At 40.0% G+C, this 16,125-nt stretch overlaps 2 protein-coding genes across 3 annotated transcripts in view; one reads left to right on the top strand and one right to left on the bottom strand.

The window, feature by feature from the left end:
• The window catches only part of TppII (Tripeptidyl-peptidase II), a 342,814-nt gene that overhangs the window by 24,339 nt on the left and 302,350 nt on the right, over nt 1-16,125 (top strand). The window lies entirely within an intron of this gene.
• Nucleotides 1,650-5,964, bottom strand: LOC141406111 (tripeptidyl-peptidase 2-like). Its single transcript, XM_073991191.1, has 5 exons — nt 3,357-5,964; nt 3,137-3,271; nt 2,090-2,291; nt 1,851-2,020; nt 1,650-1,790 (listed from the first exon to the last, which is right to left on the bottom strand). The coding sequence occupies exons 1-5, from the start codon at nt 3,888-3,890 to the stop codon at nt 1,650-1,652; spliced, it is 1,182 nt and encodes a 393-aa protein (XP_073847292.1). The 5' UTR covers nt 3,891-5,964.

Here is a 16,125-nt window from a genome sequence, read left to right as displayed (position 1 = left end):
GACAAACTGGAAAGCAGGAACAAGGTCTTTAAGTCCCTAGCCGACAGCACTTGGGGTGCAGACAAAGAAACCTTGTTGACCACATATAACGCGATAGGTCGGTCTGCGGTAAGCTATGCGGCGCCAGTCTGGTCCCCGAGATTATGTGATACGAATTGGAAAAAGATTCAAACTTGCCAGAATGCCGTCCTGAGAACAGCAACAGGGTGCCTCCTCAAATCTTCAGTGGATCATCTACATGAGGAGGCAAAGATTCTTCCAGTAAACCAACACAATGAGATGTTTTCGTTGAAGTACCAGCTTGGATGTTACCGTGTGAGCCATCCCAATCACCATCTTGTAGGCCCGACACATACAGGCAGATCAGGAAGGATATCCATGTTCTAGAGGGAGAGGTCCAACGGTACAGAAGATAACCCCTAGATCAACAAGCGTATTAAGCAGGTTTAAATAGTATTCACACAGATGCAGTTGCCAAGGTCTTAAGCAATTATAGTGTGAATAAAGTCCTCGAAATACATCCCCCATCAATTGCAACTGAGAGGCGTCAGCTGCCACGATAAACTAGATTAGTTTTGGCTCAACTACGCTCGGGATATTGCAGTCGCCTAAATTCTTATAATTGTTATTGGGCGGAAATCGACCGCGCCGTGCAAGACATCTGCCCAGTATGTGGCATGGGCCCGCACGACACAAAACACCTTTTCAACTGCCCAGCCAAACCTACTCATGTAACTCCAGTGGATCTGTGGTTACATCCCATCGAAGCAGCCACTTTAATGGAACTGGAGGTAGACCCAGAGCCAGATTGAACAAAAGAACAAACATACAAACATAATAACAAACACTGTTACAACAACAACTGAAAAAGTAATCAAAACGATGCGAGGGGGCTCTTTAACTTCACTTTTTCTGAATTTTGTGTGGGAGTGGACTGATATAGTCTATATTCCAATCTGATACATGGCTGGATGAAATAATAGAATGTGCGGATCTTGCGGATTTGCCATTTTGGTTGGTGCCGTCCGGATCTCTTGGAGCTTTTTGGCCAATATCACAGGAAGCATGAACTTCCGCAAGAAAAAAATTGTACCTTCTAAAGGGAGCCGCAAGGCCAACCTTCAAAATTTCAAAACCATTCGAGATGAACTCTTAAACTTCACTTTATCCGAATTTGTTATGGGAGGTTCCCGAAGGAGTGGACCGATATAGTCCATCTTCGAACTGAAACTAATTTTGGACAAAATATCACGATACCCAAAATTTGGTTCGAACCGGTTGATCCGTTCGAGAGTTATCGTGCGCACTAGACAGACGGACGACAGTGCTAAATCGACTCCAAATTGTCTGAAACGGATTTCGACCAAACATACTTGGAGTCTAAAACCTTTATTTCGATTAGGCACATTTTGCCAGTATGAAAGTGTTTATAACCTCGTAAGCATAAATGCTGAGAGTATAAAAAAACTAGTCAGAAACTTTGAAAGCAATCCTTTGGGAGGTATGGAAAAAAGAAAGGTATGGAAAGAGAAAAACTTTAACGGCCACCATCTTTTAAATAACACTGCTTGTGTACCTATCTCAACTAGATCCAAGTACAGACCTTAAGCTGCATTTCTTTCCAAATATGTACAAACAAACATATTTGTTTACTTACAACACATTCCAACAATTTCCAAAACGTCGCCTCCATCATGGACATTAATGGAAATCGAAAGGTAATCATCAACGTTTTTGATTTCATGGGTCTTGGTGTACTCTCCAATGTGTAAAGCTTTCTCCAAGTCACCCTGAAATAATAATGAAATAATTTGCAAAATTGAATTTGACTTTTAAATAACAAAACCTACCTTTTCCGTGATATCAACACACGCTTGCCAGCCATCTTTTGTTTCATATAAAATACAGTCAAATGCAGTTTTTATATCAGGATAATATTTTTCATAAGCATTGAGCATTTCTAAGGTATTGTCTAAATCTTCTTTAATTAGTTTTTTATCCCAGGATAATTTGGAAGTATCTGTGAATAAACAGGTAGTGTTTTTTAGAAAGACTGCTGATTAAGATTTTTAGTAACAAGATGACTTACCTGGATTTTGTGCTTCAAATTCATTGATTTTCCTAGAAATTTCAGCTATGGCAGTTTTATGTGGACCATCCCACTCCTTAAGTTTACGGGCATTGGTGAGATTTTCACGCACCTTGGATGGGCAAAGATCGTAAAAGCGTTTCAAGCCTAAACGAAATTCACCATTTGGCGAAGTGTTATTGGCAATCATATCAGCAGTTAACTGTGGAAAGTAAGAAAAGATTTTTTATTTAAAGTTATAAGCAATAAACAACATTAAACACCCATTAGGTGACAACCAAAGCGAATTTAAGAAGGTGATCCGAAAGGCGAATTCAGGCCGTAGTCTTCATTTTTGCGCGAAATATCCAAAAAAAAACTAGAATAAAACTGTAAAATATTCTTCGCGAAGAATCGGAATATTTCTTATATATTTTTAATAAAAATATGTTTTTACAGCAAATGAAGACATCAGTTGGAATTATCAATCCCACGGCGGCCGGTTCTATGCACCGGATTGGCTCGGAGGAATCTTCGACCAGGGGCCGTCACCTCAATAATTATGTGTTTGTGTTCGTGTATCAATTGGAATTATTGTATCACCTTCTTTCTTACCCAACATTACTGAGGGTATTTTGCCACCGTTGAAAATCGAACCAACGGGGAATCGAACCAACGACCTTCTGCGTGCAAACCGGTGTGCATACCCTGACAACCACAGCAGTGACCAAAATATACACGCACAACGTTTACATTGTAGGAAACACTTTAAAATATTTCCGTTTAGGATACTGGGGTTGGCTGTCTAATTCGAATGTCTAATTAGACAATTGCAATTTTAATCCAACAAAGAAAACTGTTGAATTACTTTACTATAAATGTTAATTTTGAATATTTTGTGATATCAGCATATACATTAGAATATATTTTTTTGCATATCTGGTCACCTCATTTTACAAAACTTGCAAAATAAACAGAATTTTTGTTGCTGTAAGTGCATTTTTCCCTAATAAATGATGATGGCAAGTGCCGCCTAACACAACAACGACAAAAACAACACACACTCACCTTCAGTTGTCTGCCTGAAAGACCGGTAATGAAACCCTTGTCATCAGGAGTTACTTTCTTGGTGACATTTACATCACCACAGCCTGTGCAGTCGAAACGTTCAATGACCTTTACGGTTTTGCCATCACACAAAGTCTGGAAAAGAACATACAAATATCACATGATGAAGATATGTGTTGTCAGGATATCAATGTATTAGTTGTAAAATAAATATTCTAACCTCCAGACCGGTGGCACGGGGATCAACGCCGGAATCGAATATGGCAATTGTAACATCGCGTCCATCATATTCTGGATATTTTTGCAAGAAATTAAGAACATTCGTCTCGGCCTTTGGTACCAAAGCTGCCGTAGGGAATGGAGTTTCCACTACTCCACTATAGATGCTTAATTTGGTCATTGTTTTCGCTGAGTTTATTGGGAGTTCTTCTAAAGTGAAGGCCGGAATTTGCTTTTCCTCTGGTGTCGTAGATCGATGACGTTTCCGCAAATAGTCTACACGTTGTATTCTTCCTGTTGTTTGTTGTTTTTGTAAAGAAAATTGAATTTTTTCGGTTAAATTTTTACTTTGTTTTTGGACAAAAGAAATAAAGAACAATTTTTGTGCACAAAAACAACTGTCATGGAATGAAATGCGAATTGTTGTTTTTGTTTTGCCTGTTGACATACGAAAGCTGAATGTTGTCGAAACATTGGTCGTAAAGTATGCGGATGATTGCACGATCCTGGCGTCAGATACCTTCCCCGATGACATCTGTGAGAGACTGAATGCCTTTTTAACCGATCTTATCACCTTTTTTCATGTGAGGAATATGCAGATTTCCGCCACAAAAATCTACTCTGCCACTCTGTTCACCACATGGACGGCCCAGTTTGGAAGAGAGTTGAATGTCGTGGTCGACGGTAGCAGAATTCCGACCACAAACTTCCCCAAAAATTCAAGTAGTCACATTCGACAGTATGTTCAAGTCGTGTGCGCATGCCACAGCTATCTGCTACAAACTGAAAAGTACAAACAAGCTCTTCAAGCCCCTAGCCGGCAGCACTTGGGGTGCAGAAAAAAAACTTGTTGACCACATAAAATGCGATAGGTAGGCTATGCGGCCCCAGTATGGTTCCAGGGATTATTTGGTACGAAATGACAAAGATTCAAACCAGTCCGAATGCCGCCTTGATAACATCTACATGAGGAAGCAAATATTCTTCCAGTACAGCAACACAATAGTATGTTTTAGTTGCAGTACTTGTTCGGGTGTTACCGTGAGAGACACATTCAGACACATCAGGAAGGTTATCCACGCTCTTGAGGAAGAGGTCCAACGATACAGGAGAGAACCCCTAGATTAACAGGCATATCAAGCAAGTTTAAATAGCATTTACACGGACACAGTTGCTAAGGCCGTTAGCAAATATAGTGTGAATAAAGTCCTAGGAGTACATTCCCCATCTATCGCAGCTGAGGAGCGTCAGCTGCTACGACAACCCAGAGTAGTTTTGGCTCAACGACGCTCGCATATTGCAGTCGCCTTAATTCTTATTGGCGGATATCGATCGCGCCGTGTAAGACGTCTGCCCAGTATTTAACATAGACCCGCACGACACACTGCACCTTTTCAACTGCCCCGCCAAACCTACTCATCTAACTCCAGTGGATCTATGGTTACATCCCATCGAAGCAACCACTTTCCTGGAACTGGAGATAGACCCAGAACCAGATTGAGTAGAAAATCGAACGCACAAACAAACAATAATAAACACTGTTACAGCAAAAACTAAATTGACCAAACTTCCGCAATCCCTCAGTAGCGGCTTCTTTCGTACCGGATTTACACGAAACCATAGTGTTACGACCAGCAGTTGCAAATCCAGCATCAAACCTATGCTTCTGCGTAGGTTTCTATGCCACTACAACCACATCTAAACTTCCAAACTAACATCGATTCCCATGATGGTCAATTCCTTCTGGGATCTCTCCCACAAAAGTTCAATATTATCGCCTAAGTAGTTTAAGGACGTTTTGAAAATGTTTCCCAAGATAGTCCTTGGGGTCTTAATAACAACGATAAAAGTTTTTTCTATCGGAGAAGTCCATACTTTTTGAGAAAATGCCCGATAGCTTCATAAAAGCCTAAGAGTTCAAATTAAAATGGTTGGTAAACACGACAATTGATTCGAAGGGAGTTACCAATTCGGTTCACACTTTGTACATCGTAATATTTTTTCCAAGGGTGTCACCGTGATGCAGTTGCAAGCTCATCCATCTTGCACATTGAATATCCGGATTCAATTCCCAGGCCAAGCTATAGCGGTGGTAAAAATACCATTCACCCTAATGTTGGCGACATTTTCTGAGTATCTTAGTCATGTAATACTTCCCTACAAGTGATGACTTAAGACACGCCGTTAGGATTCGACGATACACAGTAGGTCTCATATCATTGAACTGACATGAATCGGGATGCACTCATTGATATGAGAGAAGTCCCCCTTGTCCCTTCTGGGATGCTTGTGGAACAATTTGCAATACAATGGGTTTTATATAGAAACATGTTAGAGATTGAATTCCGTAATTAGGGGATGGAAGATACCAAGGAACGGTCCTGACCGGCTTTAACATGGCAAAGCCCAGGATTTATCTTGGTCCCTATTTTATTTCAAGTGGACACACCTCCCCGTGTCACCTGGGGAACTGTCTTTAACACCCGTTAAAGGTAGTGAGCTAACATGTGCCGCGCGTTCACCCATAAGAACGTTAAAAACTTGGGTTTGGGCGTCGAGTTAGTAACCCTCCCTAGAAAAACAGACTACTATGAAAAAAAACGAAAGAAAAGAAATGCAAACCCCTCTAAAGTTGACGAACCCCACAAACGTTTTAAGGACCATGATCTGCGAATCTGCACCTGGAATGTTCGCACTCTTTATAGGGAAGGTGCAGTTTACGCATTGGCAGATGTACTTGAAAAGTACAAGGCCGACATTACTGTCATACAGGAAACACGATGGAACAGGAAAGGCGTCACAACAACACCTAATGGTGACGCACTGTATTATAGCTGCCATGACACAAAGCATGAGTTTGGTTGCGGATTTGTAGTTGGTCGGAGGTTAAAATATCTGGTCTCCAGCTTCACCCCAGTGAATGAAAGACTCGCTGCAATTCGATTAAAAGCAAAATTCTTCAACATCAGCTTTATTTGCGCTCATGCTCCAACTGAAGATAAGGACGAACAGACCAAAGACATATTTTACGAGCGCCTAGAAGAAACTTATGACCGTTGCCCTGTCCATGACATTAAAATTATACTAGGCGATTTTAATGCCAAAATTGGATAGGAGAATATCTTTGGCCCAACAGTCGGGAAATTCAGTCTCCACAGTGAAACATCTGACAATGGTATGAGGCTGATAGACGTTGCAGCTGCAAACAAACATGGTAGTTAGCAGTACCAGATTTAAGCATCTCGATATTCATAAGGGCACCTGGCACCTGTCGCCAGATCAAAGAACAAGAAATCAAATTGATCACGTTGTGATAGATGGAAGACATGCATCAAGCGTGTTGGATGTACGATCGTTCCGAGGTGCAAACATAGACTCGGACTACTACCTTGTTGCAGCAAAGGTACGTACCAGATTAAACGTAGCAAACAAAGTGCGAACAGACACAACACGGAAGTTGGACATCGGTAAGCTGCAATCACAACAGAAAGCCACAGCATATTCCACTCAACTGGCCCAACTACTTAATCAAAGCACTCCTCGTCCCGATAACATATCAGGACAATGGCAAAACATTGCCCATTCCATGCAAACAGCAGCAAAATCCATACTTGGATACCAGAGACCTCCACCAAGGAATCCATGGTATGACCAGGAGTGTCGTGCTGCTACCGAAGAGAAAAATGCGGCATATAGGGCTACTATACAATCAGTAGCAACGCGTAGCGCACGAGAGAGGTATCGGGAGAAAAGGAGAGAGGAGAAACGTCTTTTCCGCAGGAAAAAGAGAGAGATGGAAAAGCGGGAGTGTGAACAAATCGAGATATACAGGAGACAGAATGAAGTCCGAAAATTCTACCAAAGAGTGAAACATCAAACTGATGGCTTTGGAACTGGCACATCCTACTGTAGAGACCAGCAAGGTAATCTGGTAACTGATACAGATAGTGTGCTAAGGATATGGAAAGAGCATTTTTCCAAACTGTTGGTATCCAATAGTAGCGAAGTCGACGAAGATACCACAGTCCCAATCCCAGAAGATGGTATTGAATGTATACCACCCAGCCAAGATGAGGTAAGGACAGCAGTAGATCGGCTGAAGAATAATAAGGCAGCAGGAGCCGATGGCTTACCAGCCGAGCTGTTCAAAACCGGAGGCGACACGCTGTTTAGGTGTATTCACCAGCTAGTTAGCACCATCTGGCAAGAAGAACGAGTACCCGACGATTGGAAACTGAGTATCCTGTGCCCCGTCCACAAGAAGGGAGATAAGACTGTATGCGCTTACTATAGGGGCATAAGTCTACCCCCGATTGCCTACAAGATCGTGCCAGGGATATTGTGCGAGCGACTAAAGCCTATGGACCATACCAATGCGGCTTTAGACCTGGCAAGTCCACCATTGACCAGATATTTACCCTGCGGCAAATCCTGGAAAAGACCCAAGAGATGCAGATCGACACCTACCACCTTTTTGTCGATTATAAAGCAGCTTCGACAGCCCGCTACGTTCAAAGTTATTCCAAGCCATGTCTGAATTTGGTATCCCCGCAAAGCTCATTCGGCTTTGTAAAATGACTTTAACTGACACGAGGTCCTCAATTAAAATAGGAAAGAACCTCTCCGAAGAGTTTGGTACCAAAAGAGGTTTCAGACAAGGAGACAGCCTTTCGTGTGATCTCTTCAACATCTGCTGGAAAAGGTTATACGAGAGGCAAACGTCAAAAGAAGTGGCACAATATACACCAATAGTCACATGTTACTTGCTTATGCTGATGATATAGAGATCATGAGACGATCAGTAAATGAAGTAACCGATACCATTATAAAGGTCGAAGGAGAATCTGCTAAAGTGGGTCTGGCGGTAAACGGCGAGAAGACCAAGTTGATGGTGTCGACACGCAATGCGCCCATTGAGATCGGACTAACTGTTGAAGTTGGTTCCTATAATTTTGAGGTAGTAAAAGACTTCGTATACCTCGACACCGTCGTAAACACAACAAACGACATCAGTTGTGAAATAAAAAGAAGAATTGTATTGGCCAACAGATGCTACTTTGGTTTAAGTAAGCAGTTTAAAAACAAAGCCACATCTCGTCAAACAAAAAAACGCTGTACAAAACACTGATACTACCCATGCTGATGTATGGCTCCGAAGCCGGGGTTCTTGCGCAAGCAGATAAGGCAGTGCTTGGCGTGTTTGAGAGAAAAATTCTTCGAAAGATCTACGGACCGATCTGCGTTGACGGTGAATATCGCCGTCGTATGAACCACGAGCTGTATCTGCTATACAACGACATCAATATAGTTAAACGTATCGAGATGCAGCGATTGCGTTGGCTAGGCCATATAATAAGAATGAGCGATAATGAACCCGCTAAAAAGGCGTATAAATTCGAGCCACATGGCGGTGCACGCAGAATTGGCAGGCCAAAGAATATATGGCGCAAACAAGTGGATGAAGAGATGAAAAGGGGCGGTATTCCAAAAAGCTAAACGCGAAACAGAGAGAATTGGAGATCTTTTCTTAGTTCGGTCTATGGAACAAACGTTCTGTAATGGGCCAGCTAAGTAATTAATTATCTCCACCTAAGGTGAACAAACCATCAGCATAATGCCGACTAACATTGTCTGAGTATTTCAGTCATGCAAAACTTTCTATAAGTAGCGCTATACTATGTTTGAAACGCCGTTCAGTCTGGGTGATAAAAAAATTTCTCTTGCCCTTTCTGGATTGTTCGCATATGGCATATAGTTTTTCCTCAAGTTATCACATGTGTAAGCCTTAAACGAACAATACCTAAAATCTATGAGTAATGGGATGGAATAAAATAATTAAAATCTAATCTAATTTGTCTAAAATTTAATTATAAAAATAAAAATTGTTCGGTTTATGCTGAAAACCACAAAGGAAATTATTTGCCACACACCCCACCCAATGAGTATCAAAGCTAATTTGCTGGAAGGAATGAATGAAAGCTCTAACGTAAGTAGTAACACTTCATCATCTTCAAACCGAATGGTTAGACGTTTGAAAGAGAATTAATATACTATAGTTTAAACATCACAACAACAACAACAAAACAAATAACTAAATTATTTCCCAACAACATCTGCCAACGTCTGCCTCCTCCCCTTGCTGCTGAATGAAGAAGTCTTCTAAATGAAATATTCAACATCTGTCTTTCCTCTCTGTTACGGTCTAAGTATCTCTGGCCAGTTTGTTTATTGAAGAGAGTGTTTTTTATATAGAAAAAAAAAAGAATTTCATTATTTTAATTGAAGAATTCTAAAGTTTTTTTTCAAGTATCCTCTTTTGGCAAAAATTTTTTGCAACAGAACGGCAATGTAGGACGAGCTGATTTGACTTAATAAAATCAAAGAGCACCTTGAAATCTAAACACAGAAGCCACACACAGCACAACACATACCCAAACATGGCTGGCTTACAAATAATTGCATGGGTTTGGTGTGGTGTCCGTCCGCCCTTCTCTCTAAATGAGGCTTAAGTGGTCTTTAGGACAAACAAATGTTAAGAATTACGAAAAACTTTCTCTCGCATTGAAGGCCAACAACTGGAAAATTATAAAATAAATAAAAATTAATTATTTCTAAAATTGTTTGTTACTAAAATAAAGAATAAGCCATAGACAATTAAAGATAAACAAAAACACAAAGAACAACAGCAACAACTACCACTACTTGCTATACATTATGTAGGCATGAAAACTTTAAGTTCCATTAAAATTGACTTATGCAAAGTTAACTTTTATGGTGAAGATTTTCTAATCAAATTTGTATGTGTTTGGCAGAATTTTAAGCCAACATGGCAAACAATTGCAGAAACTTTTAATCAATATTAATTAAGAAATGTTTAAAATAATGTGAAATATTTTTAAATGAAAATTTGATTTGGTTAATTATTCTGTAGACAGCATGTGGGGAGTTAGACAAATAAGGGGATATATGAAAGTAATTGAAGCGTCTGGAGAAAGTCTGGAGACGATAAAAATATTCCAGAAACAATAAAAGAGAGTAACATTATAAAAAATAGTAAAAAAAACTTTACAGAAGTGAAAGAATAGACTTTCCATTCTGTTAGCTTAATGGTGTGCATGACCTTTTATTGTCGACTAGCAAAGTGGTCGTTACTTCGTATGCGGAAGGGATATAAAAACAAGTAAGAACAACGCCGGGGCGAACTTTTTATACCCTCCACCACGAAGTGTATTAAAGTAAATAGGAACAATTCGTTTCCTTTCGTTTATGAAAGGAAAGTAGCAGAATATCTTAACTGATAATAAATACTCCATTTAAAGTAGTCATCATTGTACTTTCCAAAATATGAGACAAAAATCTCCTCGCTGTACGGAATCGGCCCATTAATTCCAAATTTCAGGATTCCAGCTCTATCCGTTCGCTCAAATTAATTATACCCTCAGCATTTATGCTAACGAGGGTATATACACTTTCATACGGGCAAAATGTGCTCATCGAAATAATGGTTTTAGACCCCAAGTATGTTTGGACGAAATGTGTTTCAGACAATTTTGAGTCGATTTAGCAATGTCCGTCCGTCTGTCTGGCTGGAGCGCACGATAACCCTCGAACGGATAAACCGATTTGGACCAAAATTTGGCTTTTGCAATATTTTGTCCAAACTTAGTTTAAGTTCGAAGATGGGTTATATCGGTCCACTTCTTCCGGTACCTCTCCCACAAAGGTTCGAAAATGTTCGGAAATTTTTGCGCACGATAACTCTTGAAGTAACCGAATTGGTCCATACTTTGCACATCGTGAAATTTCTACCAAACTTAGATGAGGTTCTAATATAGACTCAATCGGTCTACGCCTACGGGTACCTCCCATACAAAATTTCGGAAAAGTTCAGTTTAGGAACATCTCCTCGAATCGCTTTGATTTTTGCTTTAGCAACTTGTATTCACTGCCCTCCATACGACGGTATAAGTTTCATCAGGGGCAAGTCCATACTTCCTGAGAAAATAGCCTGAAAGTTGCAAAAAAACCCCTATGACACCGTGTGGGGAGGTTGGAGGGCAAAATAACTCTCGAACAGGTCTGCCGATTCGGTCCAAAATTTGGCCTTAGTAATATTTTGTCCAAACATAGTTTAAGTTCGAAGATAAGCCATATCGGTCCACTCCTTCAGGTACCTCCCCCACAAAAGTTTAAAAATGTTCGGAAAAATTGTGCGTACGATAACTCTTGAAGAGAGTGGCCGAATTGGTCCATACTTTACACATCCTAATATATCTACCAGATATAGATCAGGTTCAAATATGGACTATATTTGTCCACTCCATCCGGTAATTCCCACTCAAAATTTCGGATACATGTTCACTTTAAGACCTGCTTTCGAATCACTTTGATTTTTGTTGAAGCAACTTGCATTGCTGCCTCAATTGCGATGGTAAAAGTTGTTTCAGGGGCAAGTTCATACTTCTTGAGCAAACATCCCTGAAGTTCTAAAAAACCCCTATGGTACCATATGTAGTGGCTGGAGATCCATTCTTTTTAGTATCTCCTCCGCAAAACTTTTGATATTAAATCCTAATCAACATTTTTGTCAGTTCAAACGCCCAAAATTTTTAAAACTCCCTAAATACATGCGTTTTTTGGGAAAAAAATTGTTTCAATATACACAGGCTGAGGGTATATCTCTGTCGGCAAAGCCGACTGATACTTTTTTACTTGTTATACCCTCAGCCTTTAGGCTAAGAAGGGTATATACACTTTGATACGATGAAAATGTGCCTCATCGAAATAATGCTTTTAGAACGCAAGTATGTTTGGACGAAATGTGTTTCAGACAATTTGGAGTCGATCTAGCCATGTCCGTCCGTCTGTCTGTCTGTCTGTCCTGCTGGCTGGAGCGCACGATAACTCTCGAACGAATGAACCGATTCGGTTCAAATTTTGGCTGTCGTAATATTTTGCCCAAACTTAGTTTAAGTTCGAAGATGAACTACATCGGTCCACTCCTTCCGATACCTCCCCCACAAAAGTTCGAAAATGTTCGGAAAATTTGTGCGCATGATAACTCTTGAAGGGGGTAACCGATTTGATTCATACTTTGCCCATCGTGAAATATATACCAGATTTAAATGTGGTTCCAATATGGACTCAATCGGTCTACTCCTTCTGGTACCTCCCACACAAAATTTTAGATAAGTTCAGTTTAGGACCTGCTCTCGAATCGCTTTGATTTTTGTTTTAGCAGCTTCTATTCACCGCCCCCTACACGACGGTAAAAGTTTCATCAGGGGCAAGTCCATACTCCTGAGAAAATAGCCTGAAAGTTGCAAAAAAAACCCCTATGACACCGTGTGAGGTGGTTGGAGCGCAAGATAACTCTCGAACGGATCTGACGATTCGGCCCACAAAATTTGGCCTTAGTAATATTTTGTCCAAACATAGTTTAGGTTCGAAGATAAGCCATATCGGTCCACTCCTTCAGGTACCTCCCCCACAAAATTTCAAAAATTTTCGGAAAAATTGTTCGTACGGTAACTTTTGAAGGGAGTGGTCGAATTGGTCCAGACTTTACACATCTTAATATATCTACCAGATATAGATCAGGTTCAAATATGGACTATATTTGTCCACTTCATCCCCTACCTCCGAAACAAAATTTCGGATAAGTTCACTTTAAGAGCTGCTATCGAATCACTTTGATTTTTGTTGAAGCAACTTGCATTCGCTGCCTAAATTATGATGGTAAAAGTTTTTTTCAGTGGCAAATCCACACTTCTTAAGCAAACAGCCCGAAGGGAGTAAAACCCCCCCTAGTGGCACCATATGTAGTGGCTGGAGATCGACTTCCATAATGGTCAATGTCGATCCATTCCTTTAAGTATTTTCTCCGCAAAACTTCTGCTCTTTGATCTAATCAACATTTTTGTCGGGTTTTTGGAAAAAAAATGTTTCAATATACACAGGCTGAGGGTATATCTCTGTCGGCAAAGCCGACTGATACTTTTTTTACTTGTTTAACATAATACAGCCACACAGTGTGGAAAATACCCGAATTAGTGAACAAATATAGTCCATATTTGAACCTGATTTATATCTGGTAGATATATAGCATGTGTAAGGTATGGACCAAATCGGTCACTCCCTTCAAGAGTTATCGTGCGCACAATTTTTCCGAACATTTTTGAACTTTCGTGGGGCAGGTACCAGAAGGAGTGGAGCGATATGGCTTATCTTCTAACTTAAACTAAGTTTGGACAAAATATTATGAAGACCAAATTTTGGACCGAATCTGCAGATTCGTTCGAGAGTTATATTGCTCTCCCACCACTACACACGGTGCCAAAGGGGTTTTTTTGTAGCTTTCTGGCCATTTTCTCAGGAAGAATGGACTTGCCCCTGATGAAACTTGTACCGTCGTATGGGGGGCAGAATATATATGTTGCAACAACAACAAGTAAAAAAGTATCAGTCGGCTTTGCCGACAGAGATATACCCTCAGCCAATGTGAAGCGAAACTTTCACCTCCTGACAGATCGAATGTATTTAAGGTTTTTTTCAGAATTTTGTGGCCCTTTTTGGACATTTGAACTTGCCGACAAAAATGTGGATTAGTGCAGATAATCCTTGGTATCTTGGGCGGTACCGTTCCATGGGGGTTATATCAAAACATGAATAAATACCAACAATTCTCTGTAAAAATATTTCGCAAGACCTGGCGAAGACTAAATACCAAATATCAGCTACATTGGTTGTTTAATGTGGCTAAAACCTTGAAAATACCGAAAATCGCGCGATACCTTTCAATTGGAGCTATATCAAAACGTGGACCTATGTACATAGCTTTTATCAGAAAAGTTGTTGGTCCATTGGGAACTCAATGCAAAATTTGGGCGTATTTGGCCGCGAAACATATGTAAAATCTTCCAAATTCCGAAAATCGGAGGTACCGTTAATGGGGTCTATTTCAAAACGTGACCTATGTCCATAATTTTTATCGGAAAAGTTTTTTGTGAAGTGAAAATCCCGCATCTCGAAATTCAACCAATTTGGGTGATAAGTTTAACTAAAATATTCAAAATACCGAAACATTAAGAAGTACCGTTGCAGGGGACTATTCAAAACGTGGACCGACCTTCCCAATTTTTTGCCCTCGACATTGTCAGTGAACTACAAGTATTTATAACAAAATTAATCTGCCAACGCCAACTCCTTTTATATTTGGCCACCGTTTATTTGAATTTTATCGCGAAATAGTGCAGCGTTTTTTTTAGGTTATGCGCCATTACCTCGGGAACTATGGACTTGCCCTCGAAAAAAATTACAATGACGTAACGGGGGCCGCACGAACATCCTGTTACAAAAAATTTCATAACAATTCGTGAGGTGTCACTAAACTGCACTTATTTCAAATTTTGTGTGGGAGGTACCTGAAGGAGTGGACCGATATAATCCATATTGGAACTTGATGTATGCCTAGAGGTAGTATTACCATATGCAAAGTTTGGTTCAATTCGGTTACTCCCTTCGATAGTTATAGTGCGCACAAGTTTTGCGACAATTTTTGAACATTTGTGGGGGAGGTACTAAAGGAGTTGACCTATATGGCCCATCTTCGAACTTAAATCAAATCTGGACAAAATATTTCGATACTCAAAATTTGAACCGAATCTATTGATCCGTTCGAGAGTTATCGTGCGCACCAGCCAGCCAGACAGACAGACAGACGGACGGACATTGCTAGATCTACTCAAAATTGTCGGAAATGGATATCGTACAAACATACTTGGGGTCTGAAACCATTATTTCGATGAGGCACATTTTTGGTCGTATCAAAGTGTAAATACCCTCTTTAGCCTAAAGGCTGAGGGTATAAAAATCTAAGCGATTTGAGAGCAGGTCCTAAACTCAACTTTTCCTAAATTTTGTGTGGGAGGTACCCGAAGGAGTGGGCCGATTGAGACCATATTGAAACCTTATCTAAGTCTGGCACACATTTCACGATGTGCAAAGTATGGACCAAATCGGTTACTCCCTTCAAAAGTTATCCTGCGCACAAATTTTCCGAACATTTTCGAACTTTTGTGGGGGAGGTACCTGAAAGTGTAGACCGATATGGCCCAACTTCGAACTTAAACTAAGTTTGGACAAAATATTACGATAGCCGTTTGAGCGTTATCGTGCGCACCAACCAGCAGACATACAGACGGACGGACGTTGTTAAATTGTCTGAAATACATTTCGTCCAAACATACTTGGGGTCTAATACCATTATTTCGATGAGACGCATTTTGTCCGTAGCCTAAAGGCTGAGGGTATAAAAATAATGTTATTGTTTGCAAATTTCAGCTTAAAGAATCATTCCTAGAATCTATTTATGTTCTAGAAAGTTGCTTATTGAAATCACAGGTACATTTTTATAGTTAACTTTATCCTAAATTTTTGGTCGGTTCGGTATCTTTGGACCAGAATAGGAGAAAAAACTATAAAAATCTAATATTTTCGAAGTTTTTGGCTATTTTCGCATTTAAGATCTGTTCATAGACAATTCGTATGTTCCAGAAAGTTGTTTATTGAGATCTAACGAACATTTTTCTAGTTAGTTGTTTGCTTCAATTTTGATCGGTTTGATATCTACAGACTAAAATCTGAGAAAAACCTATAATGGAAATTGGAACTTGATGATTTTGACCTTGCAGATGAGGTCGAATGGATTTTATGTGTTCACAATTATTATTCTTTTAGGGCGATAGCTACAACTTTGCCTTCAAGAGTAA

This window comes from Musca autumnalis, unplaced genomic scaffold (genome assembly GCF_047663935.1).
Source record: "Musca autumnalis isolate F117 unplaced genomic scaffold, ASM4766393v1 scaffold_5, whole genome shotgun sequence".
Taxonomy (NCBI): domain Eukaryota; kingdom Metazoa; phylum Arthropoda; class Insecta; order Diptera; family Muscidae; genus Musca; species Musca autumnalis.
The sequence above is the reverse complement of the archived record's forward strand: the minus strand, read 5'-3'. Positions and strand labels throughout refer to the sequence as shown.